Source organism: Balaenoptera acutorostrata, chromosome 20 (assembly GCF_949987535.1).
Source record: "Balaenoptera acutorostrata chromosome 20, mBalAcu1.1, whole genome shotgun sequence".
Lineage (NCBI taxonomy): Eukaryota > Metazoa > Chordata > Mammalia > Artiodactyla > Balaenopteridae > Balaenoptera > Balaenoptera acutorostrata.
The window spans coordinates 23,026,074-23,042,473 of NC_080083.1; the positions used below are offsets into that span (position 1 = coordinate 23,026,074).

At 48.8% G+C, this 16,400-nt stretch overlaps 1 protein-coding gene across 6 annotated transcripts in view; it reads left to right on the forward strand.

Annotated features, from left to right (window-relative positions):
- MYO19 (myosin XIX) overlaps positions 1-16,400 on the forward strand; it is a 35,772-nt gene that overhangs the window by 5,061 nt on the left and 14,311 nt on the right. For 3 of the 6 annotated variants that reach the window (XM_057535885.1, XM_057535881.1, XM_057535882.1), the window contains exons 4-13: positions 710-848; positions 1,182-1,330; positions 3,656-3,769; positions 11,382-11,514; positions 12,159-12,228; positions 12,765-12,882; positions 13,531-13,627; positions 13,766-13,842; positions 15,511-15,601; positions 16,065-16,236. In XM_057535885.1, the coding sequence (XP_057391868.1) occupies positions 710-848; positions 1,182-1,330; positions 3,656-3,769; positions 11,382-11,514; positions 12,159-12,228; positions 12,765-12,882; positions 13,531-13,627; positions 13,766-13,842; positions 15,511-15,601; positions 16,065-16,236 (1,160 nt within the window). Of the gene's footprint in view, positions 1-640; positions 849-1,098; positions 1,331-3,655; positions 3,770-11,381; positions 11,515-12,158; positions 12,229-12,764; positions 12,883-13,530; positions 13,628-13,765; positions 13,843-15,510; positions 15,602-16,064; positions 16,237-16,400 lie in introns of all 6 variants that reach the window. The other 3 variants (XM_057535883.1, XM_028168514.2, XM_057535884.1) reach the window with 3 other exon arrangements.

Genomic DNA, 16,400 nt, shown 5'->3' on the forward strand with positions numbered 1-16,400 from the left:
AAAATGGGGAGAGGAAACATGTGGAAAGTGTTGGCATCGAGGATGGGCAAGGGAGAGGGAGAAAGGGCCACTTCCCCTTGGTGCTCATTCTTGACCTCATCTGACTTATGAGCCAGGCTTCTTCTCAAGTAGACCAGGGCAGCAGGAGCTAATTAATTAACCAGGCTAAATTTAAGCCCCAAGAGGCGGGTGATGAAGGCGTGGGGCTACCTCACAGCTGATTTTTCATCTCAAGCTGAATGGTCTCTTTCAAAAAAGGTCCAAACCATGGTTCTTTTCCTTTGCGGTTCTCCTGTAGCAACCCCCCACCTTGGGCCCCACCCCTGCCAGCCCAGTAAGGCTGGTAGCTGGCCCGGCCAGAAGCTGGAACTCATGGCAGAGGAGAGGGGATAGCATTTATTGATTTACTGAGTACATGTTATGTGCCAGGCACTTGACTAAGTGTTTTGTATATGTCTTCTTATTTTTCTTCCAAATAGCCCTGTGAGTTGATTTTATTTTTCCTAATTTACAAATAAAGAAGCTGTGGCTCAGAGAGGTTAAGTAACTTACCGAGTCTCACAGGCCTAGTAAGTGGCAGAGCTGAAGTTTGAACAACCAGGCTATGATACTAGAGGCCTGTTCTCTTTCTACTATACAGGCCCCCACCCTCATGTAGCTGCCAGCTGGTCTGAGTCCCAGCTCTCCTGGCCCTGTTACTCCCTCCCAGGTTAATGGCCACAGTTCAGGCTCTGATGCCCATGGCGGGGAATCCCTCAGAGAAGACCTGCAGGAGTTCCTGGGGGGGGAGGCCCCGCTGCACCAGCTGGATGACCTCACCAAGGTGAATCCTGTGACGCTGGAGACAGGTATGGGCGCCCCCTCTCCTCGAGTGTGCTGTCTCCAGTGGGTGGAGGTGTGATGAGGGTGTTCAGCACTGCTGCCCCTGGCCAGACCGAGGCAGGCAGGACTCCTGACCTGGAGCCAGACCTCCGCCTGGCAGCTGCCCCCGGGCTCCCCAGTGCAGCCTTTGCTCCAGGTGTGGGGCTCAGCTTAATTAGATCTTGTACCTACTCTTCAGGGAGCTGCTGGGATCTAATGCCTCTTGGCTAATTGCAGAGGGAGCGCTGTAAGGCGGGTGTTTGTACGTGCAGTTATGTCTCCATTTGAGCCAGAGTTTGCTAAAGGCACCTCTGCCTCAGTCCTGAGGTGTCTGCAGGCCCGGTACACAGCAGACACGTTCTACACCAACGCTGGCTGCACCCTGGTGGCTCTGAACCCCTTCAAGCCCATCCCTCAGCTCTATTCACCAGAGCTGATGCAAGAGTACCACGCTGCTCCTCAGCCCCAGGTAAGACTGACTGCTGCCTGTGGCCTCAGGGCCCCCCCTCCTCCCCTCGGCTACCTTGTGGCTTCCCTGTCCTTATCCATGTAGTCACCAGCCATGTAGTCATTCAGAGTCTACTGGCGCCATGGCCCTGCCCACCAGTAGCTCACAGAAGTTTGGACATATACCAGTAGCTCACAGAAGTTTGGACATATACCAGTAGCTCACAGAAGTTTGGACATATACCAGTAGCTCACAGAAGTTTGGACACATACCAATAGCTCACAGAAGTTTGGACATATACCAGTAGCTCACAGAAGTTTGGACATACACCAGTAGCTGTAAAGTTGGAGATAAATATTTGTTCAACTGATTTTGGAACTTAAAACTGGGACAGGGCTTCCCTGGTGGCGCAGTGGTTGAGAATCTGCCTGCCAATGCAGGGGACACGGGTTCAAGCCCTGGTCTGGGAAGATCCCACATGCCGCAGAGCAGCTGGGCCCGTGAGCCACAATTACTGAGCTTGCGCATGTGGAGCCTGTGCTCCGCAACAAGAGAGGCCGCGATAGTGAGAGGCCCGCGCACCGCGATGAAGAGTGGCCCCCGCTTGCCACAACTAGAGAAAGCCCTCGCACAGAAACGAAGACCCAACACAGCCATAAATAAATAAATAAATAAATAAAAATTAAAAAAAAAAAATTTAAAAAACTGGGACATAGGACAGGTGATTTTTATTTTCTTTGTGAATTTATTAGTAGGAAAGAATTTACAAGGGTACATTTGTATATTTAACAAACCACTTTTTTGGGAAAAGGGTAAAATTACATGTGATAAGGATTGCCCTAGAAAATTCAGCACATGTTCATCTCCACTGATTGGAATGCCAAGTAACTTCTTTTTTTTATAAATTTATTTATTTTATTTTATTTATTTATTTTTGGCTGTGTTGGGTCTTCGTTGCTGTGCGCAGGCTTTCTCTAGTTGCAGCGAGTGGGGGCTACTCTTCGCTGCGGTGCGCGAGCTTCTCATTGCGGTGGCTTCTCTTGTTGCGGAGCACAGGCTCTAGGCGCGGGGGCTCAGTAGCTGTGGCTCGCGAGCTCTAGAGCACAGGCTCAGTAGTTGTGGTGCACGGGCTTAGTTGCTCCGCGGCATGTGGGTTCTTCCCGGGCCAGGGCTCGAACCCGTGTCCCTTGCCTTGGCAGGCGGATTCTTAACCACTGCGCCACCAGGGAAGTCCGCCAAGTAACTTCTTGTGGGGGTGAGGATGGAGCTGGTGCAGGCAGGGAATAGACCAGTTGATGTTAAAGTGCAGGCAGAAGCAAGAGCAGACTTGCGGGCCAGAGGGAGGTATTGCAGACAGAGGCAGGAGGTGAGATAAGCCGGGACTGTTGAAGGGTCTGATGCACCACAGCAGGCAGCGTGTCCACAGAGGTTCTTCATCAGGCATGGGGGTGGGGCTGTGAACAGAGCCGACTGTGGGGATAATTACCTTGGAAGTTGGGGGAGTTGGGTTCAGGAAGGTGAGACAGGAGACAGAGAACAGTTGGAGGCTTTGTAACGGTCCAGGTGGGAGGTGGATGGGGTGAGGGCAGGGGGAGAGAGGGATGGTTCTGACACCATCCAGAGTGATGCCCTATCCCTTCAAGAAGCTGTAGGTAAGCAATCATTCCTGGCCAGGTGGTGCTGTGCGGGCTGTGCATTGTGCAGGTGGCCTGGCTCACGCGTGGTTAGTGTCCGAGTGGAAGCCAGGGGAGGCCTGGCCAGAGAGCCCGTATCTTACCGACTCTCTGCTTCCTCAAAGGCAAAGCCATGTCCTGGCCCCCTCTGTTTCCTCAGTGCCCAGCACATTGAGGGCAATTAATACTCGTTGATGAAAAGGAGAACAGTGACTTTGGAATTCAAATCACATGGATGCACTTATTTGCTGTGTGGACTTGAGAAGGTTATTTAACCTGTCTGAACCTCAGATTTCTCATCTATAAAATATGGTTAGCTATCCAACTAATGTACAGACTTCTTAGGCAATACCTTGTAAGAAAGTTCTTGCAAATTGCAAAGTACAATAACATAAAATAATAAATAGCAGAATAAGACTGTTGAGGTAAGATGAGATGGGAGGATAAAGTGTTAATGTCATAGACTGGTCAAGGCCAGCACTGCTTCCAAACTGAGAGAAGATGAATGAGTAAAGCCCACAGTTGGGCCTAACATTGTTACTTCCAGGAAATTTTTCTAGACAAAGCCTCTGCCACTGCAGTGGGCAGGCTCCCCATCTCAGCCGTCATTGGATCAACCACTCCTTGAAGACAGGTGTTTGCTCACATGACCTTTCACCCCTTGATGTTTCAGAAACTGAAGCCCCACATCTTCACTGTGGGTGAACAGACCTACAGGAGTGTCAAGAGCCTGATCGAGCCAGTCAACCAGTCTGTTGTCGTCAGTGGAGAGAGTGGTGCTGGAAAGGTAAGAGGGCCTCTTTCCCACCCTGTCAACTTCGTGACTGGCTGGACGGGCAGAGAGGCAGAGGAGGTCGCTCCTCTTGGATTCGGTGTGCAGCAGTGGGCAGGAGCTGGGCAGGAAGTCAAGAGGCAGGGCTCTAGTCCAGGCTCTTCCAGCAGCTCTGCTGTCACCCTGGGTGAGATTCTTTTTTCTCTGAGCCTTCATTTTCTCACTGAAGGACTCTCTCAGCTCTGACACCATTGGAAACAAAAGTCAGCTGTTGGGGGTTCCAGCATAGTGCTTAAGAGCACATCAGAAAGATATTTAGCTTTTGCAAACCTCATTTCTTTCACGTGTAAGATGGCAGGGAGGGAAAGACCAACACGTAACTCATGGGACTTCTGTGAGAGTTAAATGAACTAGGGCACATAAGGCACTTGGTGGCATGCTGGGCTTGTGGCAGCACTCCTCCAAAAGTAGTTAGCGTTCCAATAAGGAAGTAGTCCACCTGCATCTCTGGGTTGCCCTTGATGGCAAGGGCAGTGCATTGGGCCAGCTGTGGGGAAGGACAGAATCTCCTGATGTGGTCATGTGGTCCCTAGGTGGCAAAATCTTAATAGGTGAGACAGAATGTTGTACAAGGATGAGTGAGGAGTTGCACGGCCGGTCAGAGGAGGGTACTGGCCCAGGCCTCGCCACCTTCTTGTCAAGCCTCACCAGCCACCCCACCCTTTCCTCAACATTACCTTCACAAGGGATTCTTTGGACCATAAACCCCCTCTGCCTACACTCATATGTGAAAGCATTGCTGAGCACTGAGCACCTGCCAGGTTCTAGGCTCTGGGCTAGCCAGTAAGGAGTGGCAGGGGGAGGAACAGAGAGGAAAAATGCAACATCTGGCTTTCAGGGGGCTCTTAGCTCACTGGGAAAGACAGACAAGGAAACAGATGGAGACAGCAAACTGTAGGGATGAGGGCTAGGACTTGGGTGAAGAGGGGATCTTTGAGAGCTATATCAAGGTCGCCGGTGAAGTGGCTGATGCCCAGCTCCTGGATGAGCCCATTGTCCTCCAGAATTGCTCTGGGCAGCTGAGGCTGGACCTGGCCCTAGACCCATGCAACCAGAGCTCAGTAACCCTTTATTGAACAGCCACTGTGGTCATGGGCTGGGCCTGGTATCTTTTTCAATTTTAATTTATTTTTGATAAGTAGAAACATAGTGACATAGCTCAAAAATCAAGCAATACTACAAGGCTTACATAAAAAAACAGCAACCCTGTGCTTTCACATCTTTTAGCAGTTTGTTTGGGTGTCTCCATCCATATTTCTAAACAATATGCTTATATTATTAGTTATTGATTTTTCAGTTTTGACCTTATCTGTTCATTTACTACTTTGATGAGGATTTAGCCCTGTTTCCCTGCCCCCAAATACATACGTAATTATATCACGATTTCTGGGTAAGTTAATATATAGTATTTACATTACAAGTATGTGTGTATTGTTCCCAGCAGAGCCCTGTAACATACTATGATTATATTTCTTTTCTTGTATAATTTTTACTTTCCCTCTACTTAATAATTGCCCCCACTTTTTTACTTGTTTAGTTTCTATATACCTATTATTAATTCATTATCAAACTTGTCACCAAAACTGGAAAACACCTACCCAACAGGTGCTTTTTAAAATTTTTTTTTTAACCACACCGCTTACCACTGGACCGCCAGGGAATTCCCTCAGGTGCTTTTTTTTCTTGGCGATGCCCTTCCTAGAGTTCTCATGTCTCCTACTCCCATCCGGACTGGTGGCTGCCAAGGGCTGCTGCCACACAGCTATTACCTGGGAGCTGTCTGCCTCACTCTGGGGATCCAGATTGTCCTCTGTTCTATGATAAATCTCTTGTTGGAGCCCAGTGGCTTCCTCTTCATCCTTTACTGCCTTGTTTTTATGGAGCATATTCTTTAGTAGCTTCCCGACAAAGGTTACTTGGAGGGCATATTTTTGAGTTGTTGCACATCTGCAAATGTTTATTCTGCCTTAATTTGACATGTTGGCTGGATATTATAATTTCAAATTGGAAATCATTTTCTTTCTGAATTTATAAGTTATTTTCTTATATGTTCTTTTGAGTGTGGCTGTTGAAAGTCCCAATCCATAAATGGTGATTTGTGTTTTCTTTCCAAAAGTTTTTAGGGTCGTCTTTTTTATCCATAGGTATTGAAATTCACAGTGGCATGTCTTTTCTCACTTGCTTTTCTGGGTACTTTGTGTGGGTCTTTTTAACCTTGAAACTCATGTCCCTTAGTTTGGAAAAATACTATATCTGTTGATAATAATTTAATAATTTACTCCCCTTGTTTTCCCTTTCTGGAATTCGTATTAGTAGGAAGTTTGATAAATTGTCTAATATCCTGTTTTTCTCATCTATTCTTCTATCTCTTAGTATTTTGTCCTGTCTTCTTGGAGATATTCTCTACCCTTCAATCCTTTTGAGTTTTGAATTTTTATTAAAAATTTTAATTCTAAGAGTTCTTTCTTGTTCTCTGAATATTATTCTCCCCCCAGCATCCTGGTCTTATTTCTTCTCTTATCTTTGAGGATATTTCATGATTTTTACTTGTCTTCTGTTCCTTTCATTTCTATTTCCAAAATTCATTTCTATTTCCTTCTAGTTCCTTTTCGTCCTTTGTTGTGATATTTGTCATTCATGTAAAAGAAGTTTACCAAATAGTTAATGATCCTTGAATTTCTGTTCATACTTCAGAATAAGGCATTAAGCAACTGATTAGAATCTCTTATGTTTATGGACAGGAGGCCTCACTATGGATAGCTTTCTAAACTGGTGGAACCCTGAATGTTCATAACTTGTCTCACGAGCTTGTCAGTATCTCCAGAAAAGATTCTTCCAATCTCTTCATGAGAGAGGTGGAAACTATAGTTAAGAGGAAATGATAAAAGCATGAACAACTCTTTTTTTTTTTTAATTAATTATTTTTTTATTTGTTTTTATTTTTGGCTGTGTTGGGTCTTCGTTTCTGTGCAAGGGCTTTCTCTAGTTGCGGCAAGCGGGGGCCACTCTTCATCGCGGTGCGCAGGCCTCTCACTATCGTGGCCTCTTTTGTTACGGAGCACAGGCTCCAGATGCGCAGGCTCAGTAGTTGTGGCTCACGGGCCTAGTTGCTCCGCGGCATGTGGGATCTTCCCAGACCAGGGCTCGAACCCGTGTCCCCTGCATTAGCAGGCAGATTCTCAACCACTGCGCCACCAGGGAAGCCCAATGAACAACTCTTATCAGCAGACTAGACATGCAGAAGAATACATCAGTGAACTTGAGAGTGAGTCAATAGAAATCAAAAAATAAAGAGAAACTTGGGGAATTCCCTGGTGGTCCAGTGGTTAGGGCCCGTGCTTCCACTGCAGAGGGCACGGGTTTGATCCCTGGCTGGGGAACTAAGATCCCACGTGCCACATGTTGTGGCCAAAACAAAACAAAAAAGAGAAAATTGAAAAACAAAAAGAAAAGCACATTCAGGAGCTTTGGTACAATATCAAATGGTTTACCATACTTGTAATTGATGTCCCAGGAGAAGAGAGAGAATGTGGGTCAGAAGTAATATCTTAGAAAATTAGCAAAAGATAACAAGTACAGATCCTAGAAGCTCAGGAAACACTAAGTAGGATGCATGCAAAGAAGACACACCTAGGCACATTATAGTCAAAGTGCTGAAACCAAACATAAGGAAAAAATCTTCAAGGAAGCAGGAAAATATGCATAAAGAGGAACAAAGATAAGAATGATAGGGACGCAATTATACTTCAATAAAGATGTTTAAAACAAAAAAAAAAAACGATAATACAGTGAAAAAAAAAAAAAAAAAAAGAATGATAGGGACTTCCCTGGTGGCGCAGTGGTTAAGAATCTGCCTGCCAATGCAGGGGACACGGGTTTGAGCCCTGGACCCAGAAAATCCCACATGCTGCGGAGCAACTAAGCCCGTGCACCACAACTACTGAGCCTGTGCTCTAGAGCCCACGAGCCACAACTGCTGAGCCCATGAGCCACAACTACTGAAGCCTGCGCACCTAGAGCCCAAGCTCCGCAACAAGAAGCCACCGCAATGAGAAGCCCACTCACGGCAACAAAGAGTAGCCCCTGCTCGCCGCAACTAGAGAAAGCCCGCGCGCAGCAATGAAGACCCAATGCAGCCCAAAATATGAATGAATGAATGAATAAATAAATTTTTTAAAAAATCATTCATTCTGGGCTTCCCTGGTGGCGCAGTGGTTGAGAGTCTGCCTGCTAATGCAGGGGACGCGGGTTCGAGCCCTGGTCTGGGAAGATCCCACATGCCGCGGAGCAACTAGGCCCATGAGCCACAGTTACTGAGCCTGCGCGTCTGGAGCTTGTGCTCCGCAACAAGAGAGGCCGCGATAGTGAAGAGGCCCGCGCACCGCGATGAAGAGTGGCCCCCGCTTGCCGCAACTGGAGAAAGCCCTCGCACAGAAACGAAGACCCAACACAGCCAAAAATAAATATAAAAATAAATAAATAAATAAGACCCGGTGCAACCAAATAAATAAATAAATAATTTTTAAAAAAAAAGAAATAATGATTGATTTAAAAAAAATCATTCATTCTAAGATGAGGATAGTAACAATTTATTGTGGAGGTACAATGGAATCATAAAAGTACTCAATTCAACCAGAAGCGATAAAAGGAGAAAAAAGTAACAAAGATCACATGGAACAACTCAAAAAGAAATAAGATGGTAGATTTAAACCCAACCATAGCGATTATTAAATTAAATGTAAGTGGACTAAACTCTTCAATTAAAGACAGAGAATGTCAGAGTGGCTTTCTTTAAAAAGGCAAGACTCAAATTATATGATGTCTTAAAGAAACCCACGGGCTTCCTTGGTGGCGCAGTGGTTGAGAATCTGCCTGCCAATGCAGGGGACGCAGGTTTGAGCCCTGGTCTGGGAAGATCCCACGTGCCGCGGAGCAACTAGTGGCTGTGAGCCACAACTACTGAGCCTGTGCGTCTGGAGCTTGCGCTCCGCAACAAGAGAGGCCGCGACAGTGAGAGGCCCGCACACCGCGATGAAGAGTGGCCCCCGCTTGCCGCAACTAGGGAAAGCCCTCGCACAGAAACGAAGACCCAACACAGCCAAAAATAAATAAATAAAAATAAAGGAATTCCTTTAAAAAAAAAAAAAGAAACCCACTATAAAGGTATAGATAGGTTCAAAGTAAAAGAATAGGAAAAGATATACCATTCCAACACTAATCAAAGGAAAGCTGAAGTAATTATATTAACACACAAAGCAAAAACAATTGAAAGAAATAAAGTCAAAATTAATAGTTTGATATTTGTGCATTCTTTTCAAGTACACATGGAACTGATATGGGCTATCTTCTGAACCACAAAACAAATCTCAATTTGAAAAGATTAAAATACAGACTGTTCTCTGCCCTGGGTAGAATTGAACTAGAAGTAAATAACAAAGATATCTAGAAAATCTCAAAGCGTTTGGAAATTAATACCTTTCTAAATATCCTTTGGTTCAAAGAAGTAATCACAAGGGATATTAGAAAACACTTTGAACTGAATGAAAATTAAAGCAAAACATATCAAAATTTGTGCTTAAAAAAAAAAGCAGTTCTTAGTAGGAAATTTGTTGTAACGTTGAATGCGTATATTCAAAAAGAATAAACTCAAATAATTGACCTGAGCCTCTACCTTAAACTAAGGGAAAAAGAATAAAGTAAACCCAAAGTAAGCAGAAGAAGGAAATAAAGTTTAAAAAAACCCAGTAAAATAGAAACAAAAATAATAAAGCAAGTGAGATCAATGGTTATTTCTTTGAAAAGATTAATAAAATCTAGTCAAACTTAGAAAGACAAATTATAAATGTCAGAAATGAAAGAATAGACATAACTAAAGATCCTACAGATAAGAGATTTTTATTAACTTTATTACAATAAATTCTACAATTTAATAAAATGGAGAAATATTTTGAAATACACAAACTGCTGAAGCTCACATAAGAAGAAACATATAACCTGAATATCTAAATCTATGAGACAAATTTAAGTCATCGTTAAAAATCTTTCCTCAGGGCTTCCCTGGTGGCGCAGTGGTTGAGAATCTGCCTGCCAATGCAGGGGACACAGGTTCGAGCCCTGGTCTGGGAAGATCCCACATGCCGCAGAGCAGCTGGGCCCGTGAGCCACAACTACTGAGCCTGCGTGTCTGGAGCCTGTGCTCCGCAACAAGAGAGGCCCGCAACGGTGAGAGGCCCGCGCACCACGATGAGGAGTGGCCCCCACTTGCCACAACTAGAGAAAGCCCTTGCACAGAAACGAAGACCCAACACAGCCATAAATAAATTAAAAAAAAAAAAATCTTTCCTCAGGGCTTCCCTGGTGGCGCAGTGGTTAAGAACCCGCCTGCCAATGCAGGGGACATGGATTCGAGCCCTGGTCTGGGAAGATTCCACATGCTGCAGAGCAACTAAGCCCGTGCACCACAACTACTGAGCGTGCGCTCTAGAGCCCGCGAGCCTAGAGCCCCTGCTCCGCAACAAGAGAAGCCACCACAATGGGAGCCCGCGCACCGCAACGAAGAGTAGCCCCCGCTTGCCGCAACTAGAGAAAGCCCACGTGCAGCAGCGAAGAGCCAACGCAGCCAAAAATTAATTAATTAATTAATTAATTAATTAAAGAAAAAAAGAACTAAGGGAATAAGACAAAAACACAAAGGGAACAGGAGAGACATGAGGAGTGAGAAGTGACACAGTGTGGATATGCAGGGGGCCCTGAGTCTTCAAAAAAAAAAAAATCTTTCCTCATAGAAAGCTCCAGGCCCAGGTGCCTTCACTTTATGGATTCTACCAAGTATTTAAGGAATTAATGTTACCAGTTCTATACAAATTCTTTCAGAAAATAGCAGAGAGGGAGCACCTCCCACCTCAGAGGGAGACCTAAAAGAATTTACCAAAAAAGCTACCAAAAAGACCCAAAACCAAACAAAAACAAAGCTAAAAACTTGAAGTGAGGTGTAGGGAGTTTATCAAGGTGACAGGATACAGTCAGTATATTAAAATCTATTGTTTCTATGTCCTAGCAATGAACAAATGGAAATTAAAATGAAAATAGACCTCATCTCAGGTGATTAAAAATAAAACGGTGAGAATTTTGTAACTAGATTGCCTGGGTATAAATCAGAGCCCTATCATTTACTAGATATGTACTCTTCAATAAAATTTAAATTTTTTCTATGCCTGAGTTTCATCATTTTGAAAACAGGTAGTATGTAATTGCATCTGCATCTGTAGGGTTGGTAAGAAAATGCATGGAAAGTCTCCTTAGGTCAGTAGCCTGCTCAGGTCAGGGTGGGCTGTCCTCCTCTACCCCAGCCCCCCTTATTTCTTAAATGCATCCTCAGGAGCTAGGAGAAGCAGAAGTAAGTGTCCCCATTTCACAGACGGGGAAGTGCCTTGCCCAAGGATACAGCTGAACTCAGCATTCACCCTTTGGTCAGCAACATACATGGTGGAAAAGATGGCTGTAGCAGGGAGGCTCAGAAGCAGGAGGGAACATGGACACAGCTCCCACAGGGCTGTTTCTGCCACAGACATGGACGTCCCGCTGCCTGATGAAGTTCTACGCTGTGGTGGCCGCCTCACCCACATCCTGGGAAAACCACAAGATTGCAGAGAGGATCGAACAGCGAATCTTGAACTCCAACCCTGTCATGGAAGCTTTTGGTGAGCTTGGTGTCCTCGGCACAGTACCTCAGTCCCATTTCCTCTGGGATTTGCCACCTTCCAGGGAAAGGAGCAGTGTTCTCTTTAGGAGAGGGGTGGAGGGTAGTTTATCATTCACTGCCATGGATCCCCAACTTCCTCCCAGGTACCCTCAGCCTCCTTCCAGTAGAGGTGACGTCACTCTGTCGTCCCCTCCCTCTAGCCTAAGCAGGTGTAGCAGTGGTGCTGGAGAGGACCTTCTGGCTTGCCCAGTCCAAACCCCATCCTTCCGAACAGCTTCCTGATGGTTCAGGGAAGGGGACTTGTCTAAGGATGCACAACAATTCGTGTCCATGTTGGCACTCTAGATGTTGTGCCTTACCGTCTGCCTCAACAGTAACAGCTTGTTTTTGATCCTTCTTCTCCTTCAAAGAAACCAGTCCCTGACTGCCTAGATTGTCTCTTTCCACTTCATTACCAGGAAGTTCTAACTCAGCTGAATCGCATTTGCTAAAGCCCGAGTGCCCAGTCCCTAGTCCTGTCCCTTGTGACATGGAAACCAACAAAGGGGCCTTTAGGTGACTTGAGGATAGAGACCTGGCCCCAGCAGACCTGAGGCCACCTTAGCCCGTGGGGACTCTGTAAACATAAGGTGTGATCTGTAGGGAACGCGTGCACGCTGAGGAATAACAACAGTAGCCGCTTTGGGAAGTTCATCCAGCTTCAGCTGAACAGGTAACCTCTGCTGCCAGTCTCTGTGCCAGTCTGGCTGCTGGGGGCGGGGGGAGTGTGAAAGTGGCTGGGGCAGTGCCCAGCCTGGGCCACCCGTGTGGGCAGAACTCAGCTCCTCCTGGTATGTTTTTCTGTGTGATAAGTGAACCTGAGGGTGATCTTTGAACCTGGAGAAATCTTAACTACTCCAGCCTGAGGGACCCTGGGGCAGTGTGCTTGTGCAGCCCATGTGTTCCAGCTTCTACCCTTGCTCAGAGACTTCTAGCTAAACTGCCACCTCTTGGCCACACCTCTGAGCTTGAAGCTGGGGCTCTGTTCCTGCCTCGGGATGGGGCCAAATAATGTACAGAGACCTTGGTCCTGCCCCTGAGCTGGTTGGAGGGCAATGTCCCAGACCCCCAACCAAGGACCTGCTGAGTGGTCCCTAGTCCTCACAACCCCCATTGCCTAAGTGGAAGAGTTGGGGGAGGTTGCAGTCTGGCACACAGTAAGTGCCCAATAAGTGTCTATGGAATGAACAGGCAACTAATGGGCTCCAGCCTGCTTGTGCCCAGGGCCCAGCAGATGACTGGAGCTGCAGTTCAGACCTACTTGCTAGAGAAAACTCGAGTGGCCTGCCAGGCCTCCAGTGAGAGGAACTTCCACATCTTCTATCAGGTCTGTACCAGGTGGGGCCCACAGCTGCCCAGATGCAGGGCGGAGATGGGTCTGTGCCCCTAAACCTTCCCCTCCCTGCCTTGCTTCATGCCTGCCTATTCACCTGGTTTCAGCGATGCCACCACTTATTCCTGCAAACTTTATGTAACACTTCTGCCACACACTGGATCTTGGCTCCCGGGATGGTTTTGGCATGGGAACGTGCTTGCCTTCTCTGTCAGATCAGAAGGTCCTTGAGGCTGGGACTGTCTCCGCAATGGAAACTCTCACTCTCAGACAGAGGCTTGTCCTCAAACGGCAACTGGGAACAAGGACTTCCCTAGACTGTGCCTCCTCTGTCAGACTGGGGGACCCCCAAGGCATGGGTAGTACGTCTCCCTGCTCTCAGATTGGGACTGGGGGCTCCCCAGGTGGGGTTTTGCTTTCTTCGTCATACTGCAGACCCCCTCAGTGAGTTTTTTTGCATCGGGTGGAGACGCCCAGAACTGCTTGCTGCTGCTTTTGCCCCCCTGCCTGCCCTGGGCTCTACGGGAACCTCAGCCTTGTGACGTTGCTGCCGTTTCTCACTGCTCTCTTCCCAACCCCGGGCTTACGCAGGCCTAGGCTTCCCCAGCACCCCCAGCTCAGCCCCCGTCCCCATCCCCACAGATCTGCAAAGGAGCCAGTGCGGACGAGAGGCTCCAGTGGCACCTCCCTGAGGGAGCCGCCTTCTCCTGGCTGCCCAACCCAGAGAGGACCTTGGAAGGTAGGGGGAGTCTTACCCAGCACCCTGGGCCGGCCCGGCAGCACCCACCCATCCCGACAGGGCCCGCCTCCCTCACCCCTCGCTGCCCCTGCTGACCTCTGGTCCTGACACTGGGCTGTGACTTGGATTCCTTTTCAGAGGATTGTTTCGAGGTGACCAGGGAGGCCATGCTTCTTTTGGGCATCGATGCCCCCACCCAGAACAACATCTTTCAGGTCAGAGGAAAAGCCACACCACTGACATGTGGCAGCGGTGATGGGCAGCCCCTTTTATAGGGCCCTTCTCTCAACGTGTGAGACTCTCTTCTTGAGGGTCTAGGACGTTAGGCCCCACTGCACAATCTCCAAGGAGTCGACCGCCTCTCTGTGAGGCTGAGCCTGGAGACTGGGGGTCAGGGTGGATGGGGGAAGAGAGGACAGTGGCAGGGCACATAGTGCTATTGAATAGGCCAGCACAGTGACCCACGGAGGGCAAAGTGCCTGGGTCAGTTATGGCTCCATTAAACAGAATAGAGAAACGATGCTGCCACGTGTTTGTCTAGTGTGTTAGTTTTTAAATCATGTTCACACCTCTTAGCTCACTTGGTCTTTTTCAACAGACCATGGGTATGGAGATTATTCCCATTTTATGCTTGAGAAAACTAGAGACCTGCCCACGGCCAGACAGCACTAAGTGGTGGTGCAGATAGGGTTTGTACCGGACGTAGTAATTCCGCTTTCCCACCCTCTTCCTCTTCCTCCTGGGACACAGTGCTCACCCAGAGGAACTGGGCCCCGCTCATCCCCACTGGTGGTCTCCCTTCTCCCATCTTTCTCCTCACTCCTGCAGAGCGGCGGGAGGGGATCTGTAGGATTGGCTGGCAGCAGAGGCAGGGATGCCGCTGCAGGGAGATGGCCATGCAGTGGGAAGAGACCTCCACCTCCAGAAGGGGGCTGCTCAGGCTGTAGGGGGAGATCACAGCCCGTATGGGCACCGCCAGGCAAGAGCTTGGCCAGAGGGACAGCACATAGGACAAGCCCAGGACAAGTGGACGACACTAGGAGTCTGGACAGGAGTGCTGGCTTGAGGGTGGCATGACCTTCTGTCCCAGCCACACTGCCCATCAGCACAGTAGTCTTCTCCTGAGGTGGGTTGTGGCCTGAAAGCCAGTAGCATGTGGACACACCCTCTCTGGGACCAGACAGGGATGGTGGGAGAGGCCCTGCTCTACCGATACCAGGCCCAAAGGTTTCCAAGTTGCTGGACCCAGGGGTCCCCTTTCTACAGCCCCTGGGGGCTCATCCATGCGGGTCATTGAGTGCGAAGGCAAGGGAGCACCCACTGGACAGAGACCAAGATCACAGATCCTGCCCTAGGCTGGGCTGTCAGAAGCCCAGCAGTGCTGAGAAAGAGCCAGAAGGAGCCAGAGCCAGGCCCCCACCAGCCACACAGAGGTAGGGCCAGTCCACGAGGAACAGGAGCGGCCTTCCCACACAGTATGCTCTTGGAGTCGGGGGGCAGGGGGACAGACTGGGGGTGACATGGCGGCCCCAGCGGCTGCCCCGGGAGGGATCTGAAGTCCGATTGCCTGTGTTCTCATCCTGCCTTTCTCCTTTACCAAGCATGTGGCCTCGGGCTTGTGATTTAACCTCTCCCCATCTCATCTCTGTCATGGGCACCACCATAGCACGTGCCTCATTGGTTGTTGAAAAGATTACATGAAATGATGCATGTAACTTGTGTAGAATTGTGCCTGGCCGAGTCATGGAGTAAGTGGGCAGTAATTGAGAGCTGTTATTATTCTGTTATCATAATCTTCATATTCAGCAGGAGAGAGACCCTTCCCAGGCTGGGCTCTAGCCCTTGAGAAGGGGCCCACTTCGTGTCCTCTCCTGCCCCCTCAGGCCCTAGCTGGACTGCTGCACCTCGGCAACACCCGGTTTGCTGACTCCGAGAACGAAGCCCAGCCCTGCCCACTGATGGACGATGCTGAGTGTGAGTGCAAGGATGGGGGGCCTGCACCTCAGGCTCTGGTCACACACCCAGGGAGCAAGGCAGGCCCTGCCGGAAAAGAGGCAGCATTTGGTGGGATTGGGTGGGAGGGAGGCCAGAAGGTGAAATTTGGAATCAGTGCCCTTGAAGCCATAAGCTATAGGGCCCTGCCCTGGAGAAGTTACTCCTCACCCCATCTCTGCTGCAGCAGATAGCATCACCCACATCTTACAGATGAGAAAACGAGAGCTGGAGGGTTTATAAAGTGGTTTATCCCACTCATGGCCGTGTGGACTGGCACACAGAAGCCCTGGGTTCAAGTCCTGCCTCTGCCTTGGCCAAGCCTCCTCACCCACCTGCACCTGGGTTCACTCTGCCCCATTGGGTGGGTCGTGTTTCCACTGTGATGACTTCACGGGGCCTTGTGCAGAGGGATGTTTGGATGGAGGGTGTTTGTGCCTCCCAGGCTCTGTCAGGACATCGGCCTCACTGCTGCGGCTCCCAGAAGACGCTCTGCTGGAGACACTGCGGATTCGGACCATCAGGGCAGGCAGGTGGCAGCAGGTGTTCCGGAAGCCCTGCTCCCGGGCCGAGTGTGACACCCGCAGAGACTGTCTGGCCAAACTGGTCTATGCACGGTGAGTGCTCTGGGCCCTGCCCTCCTCCCAGGCCCCCCCATCTGGAGTTGGAACAGACCCCTCAGGCAGTACGGCTGGGCCCAGGGTGAGGGCTGCCAGATAAAGCAGACGGGTTCCCTGCCCTGCTCCCCAGACCCTGGGGGGCAGGAGGGAGTGGCTCCTGG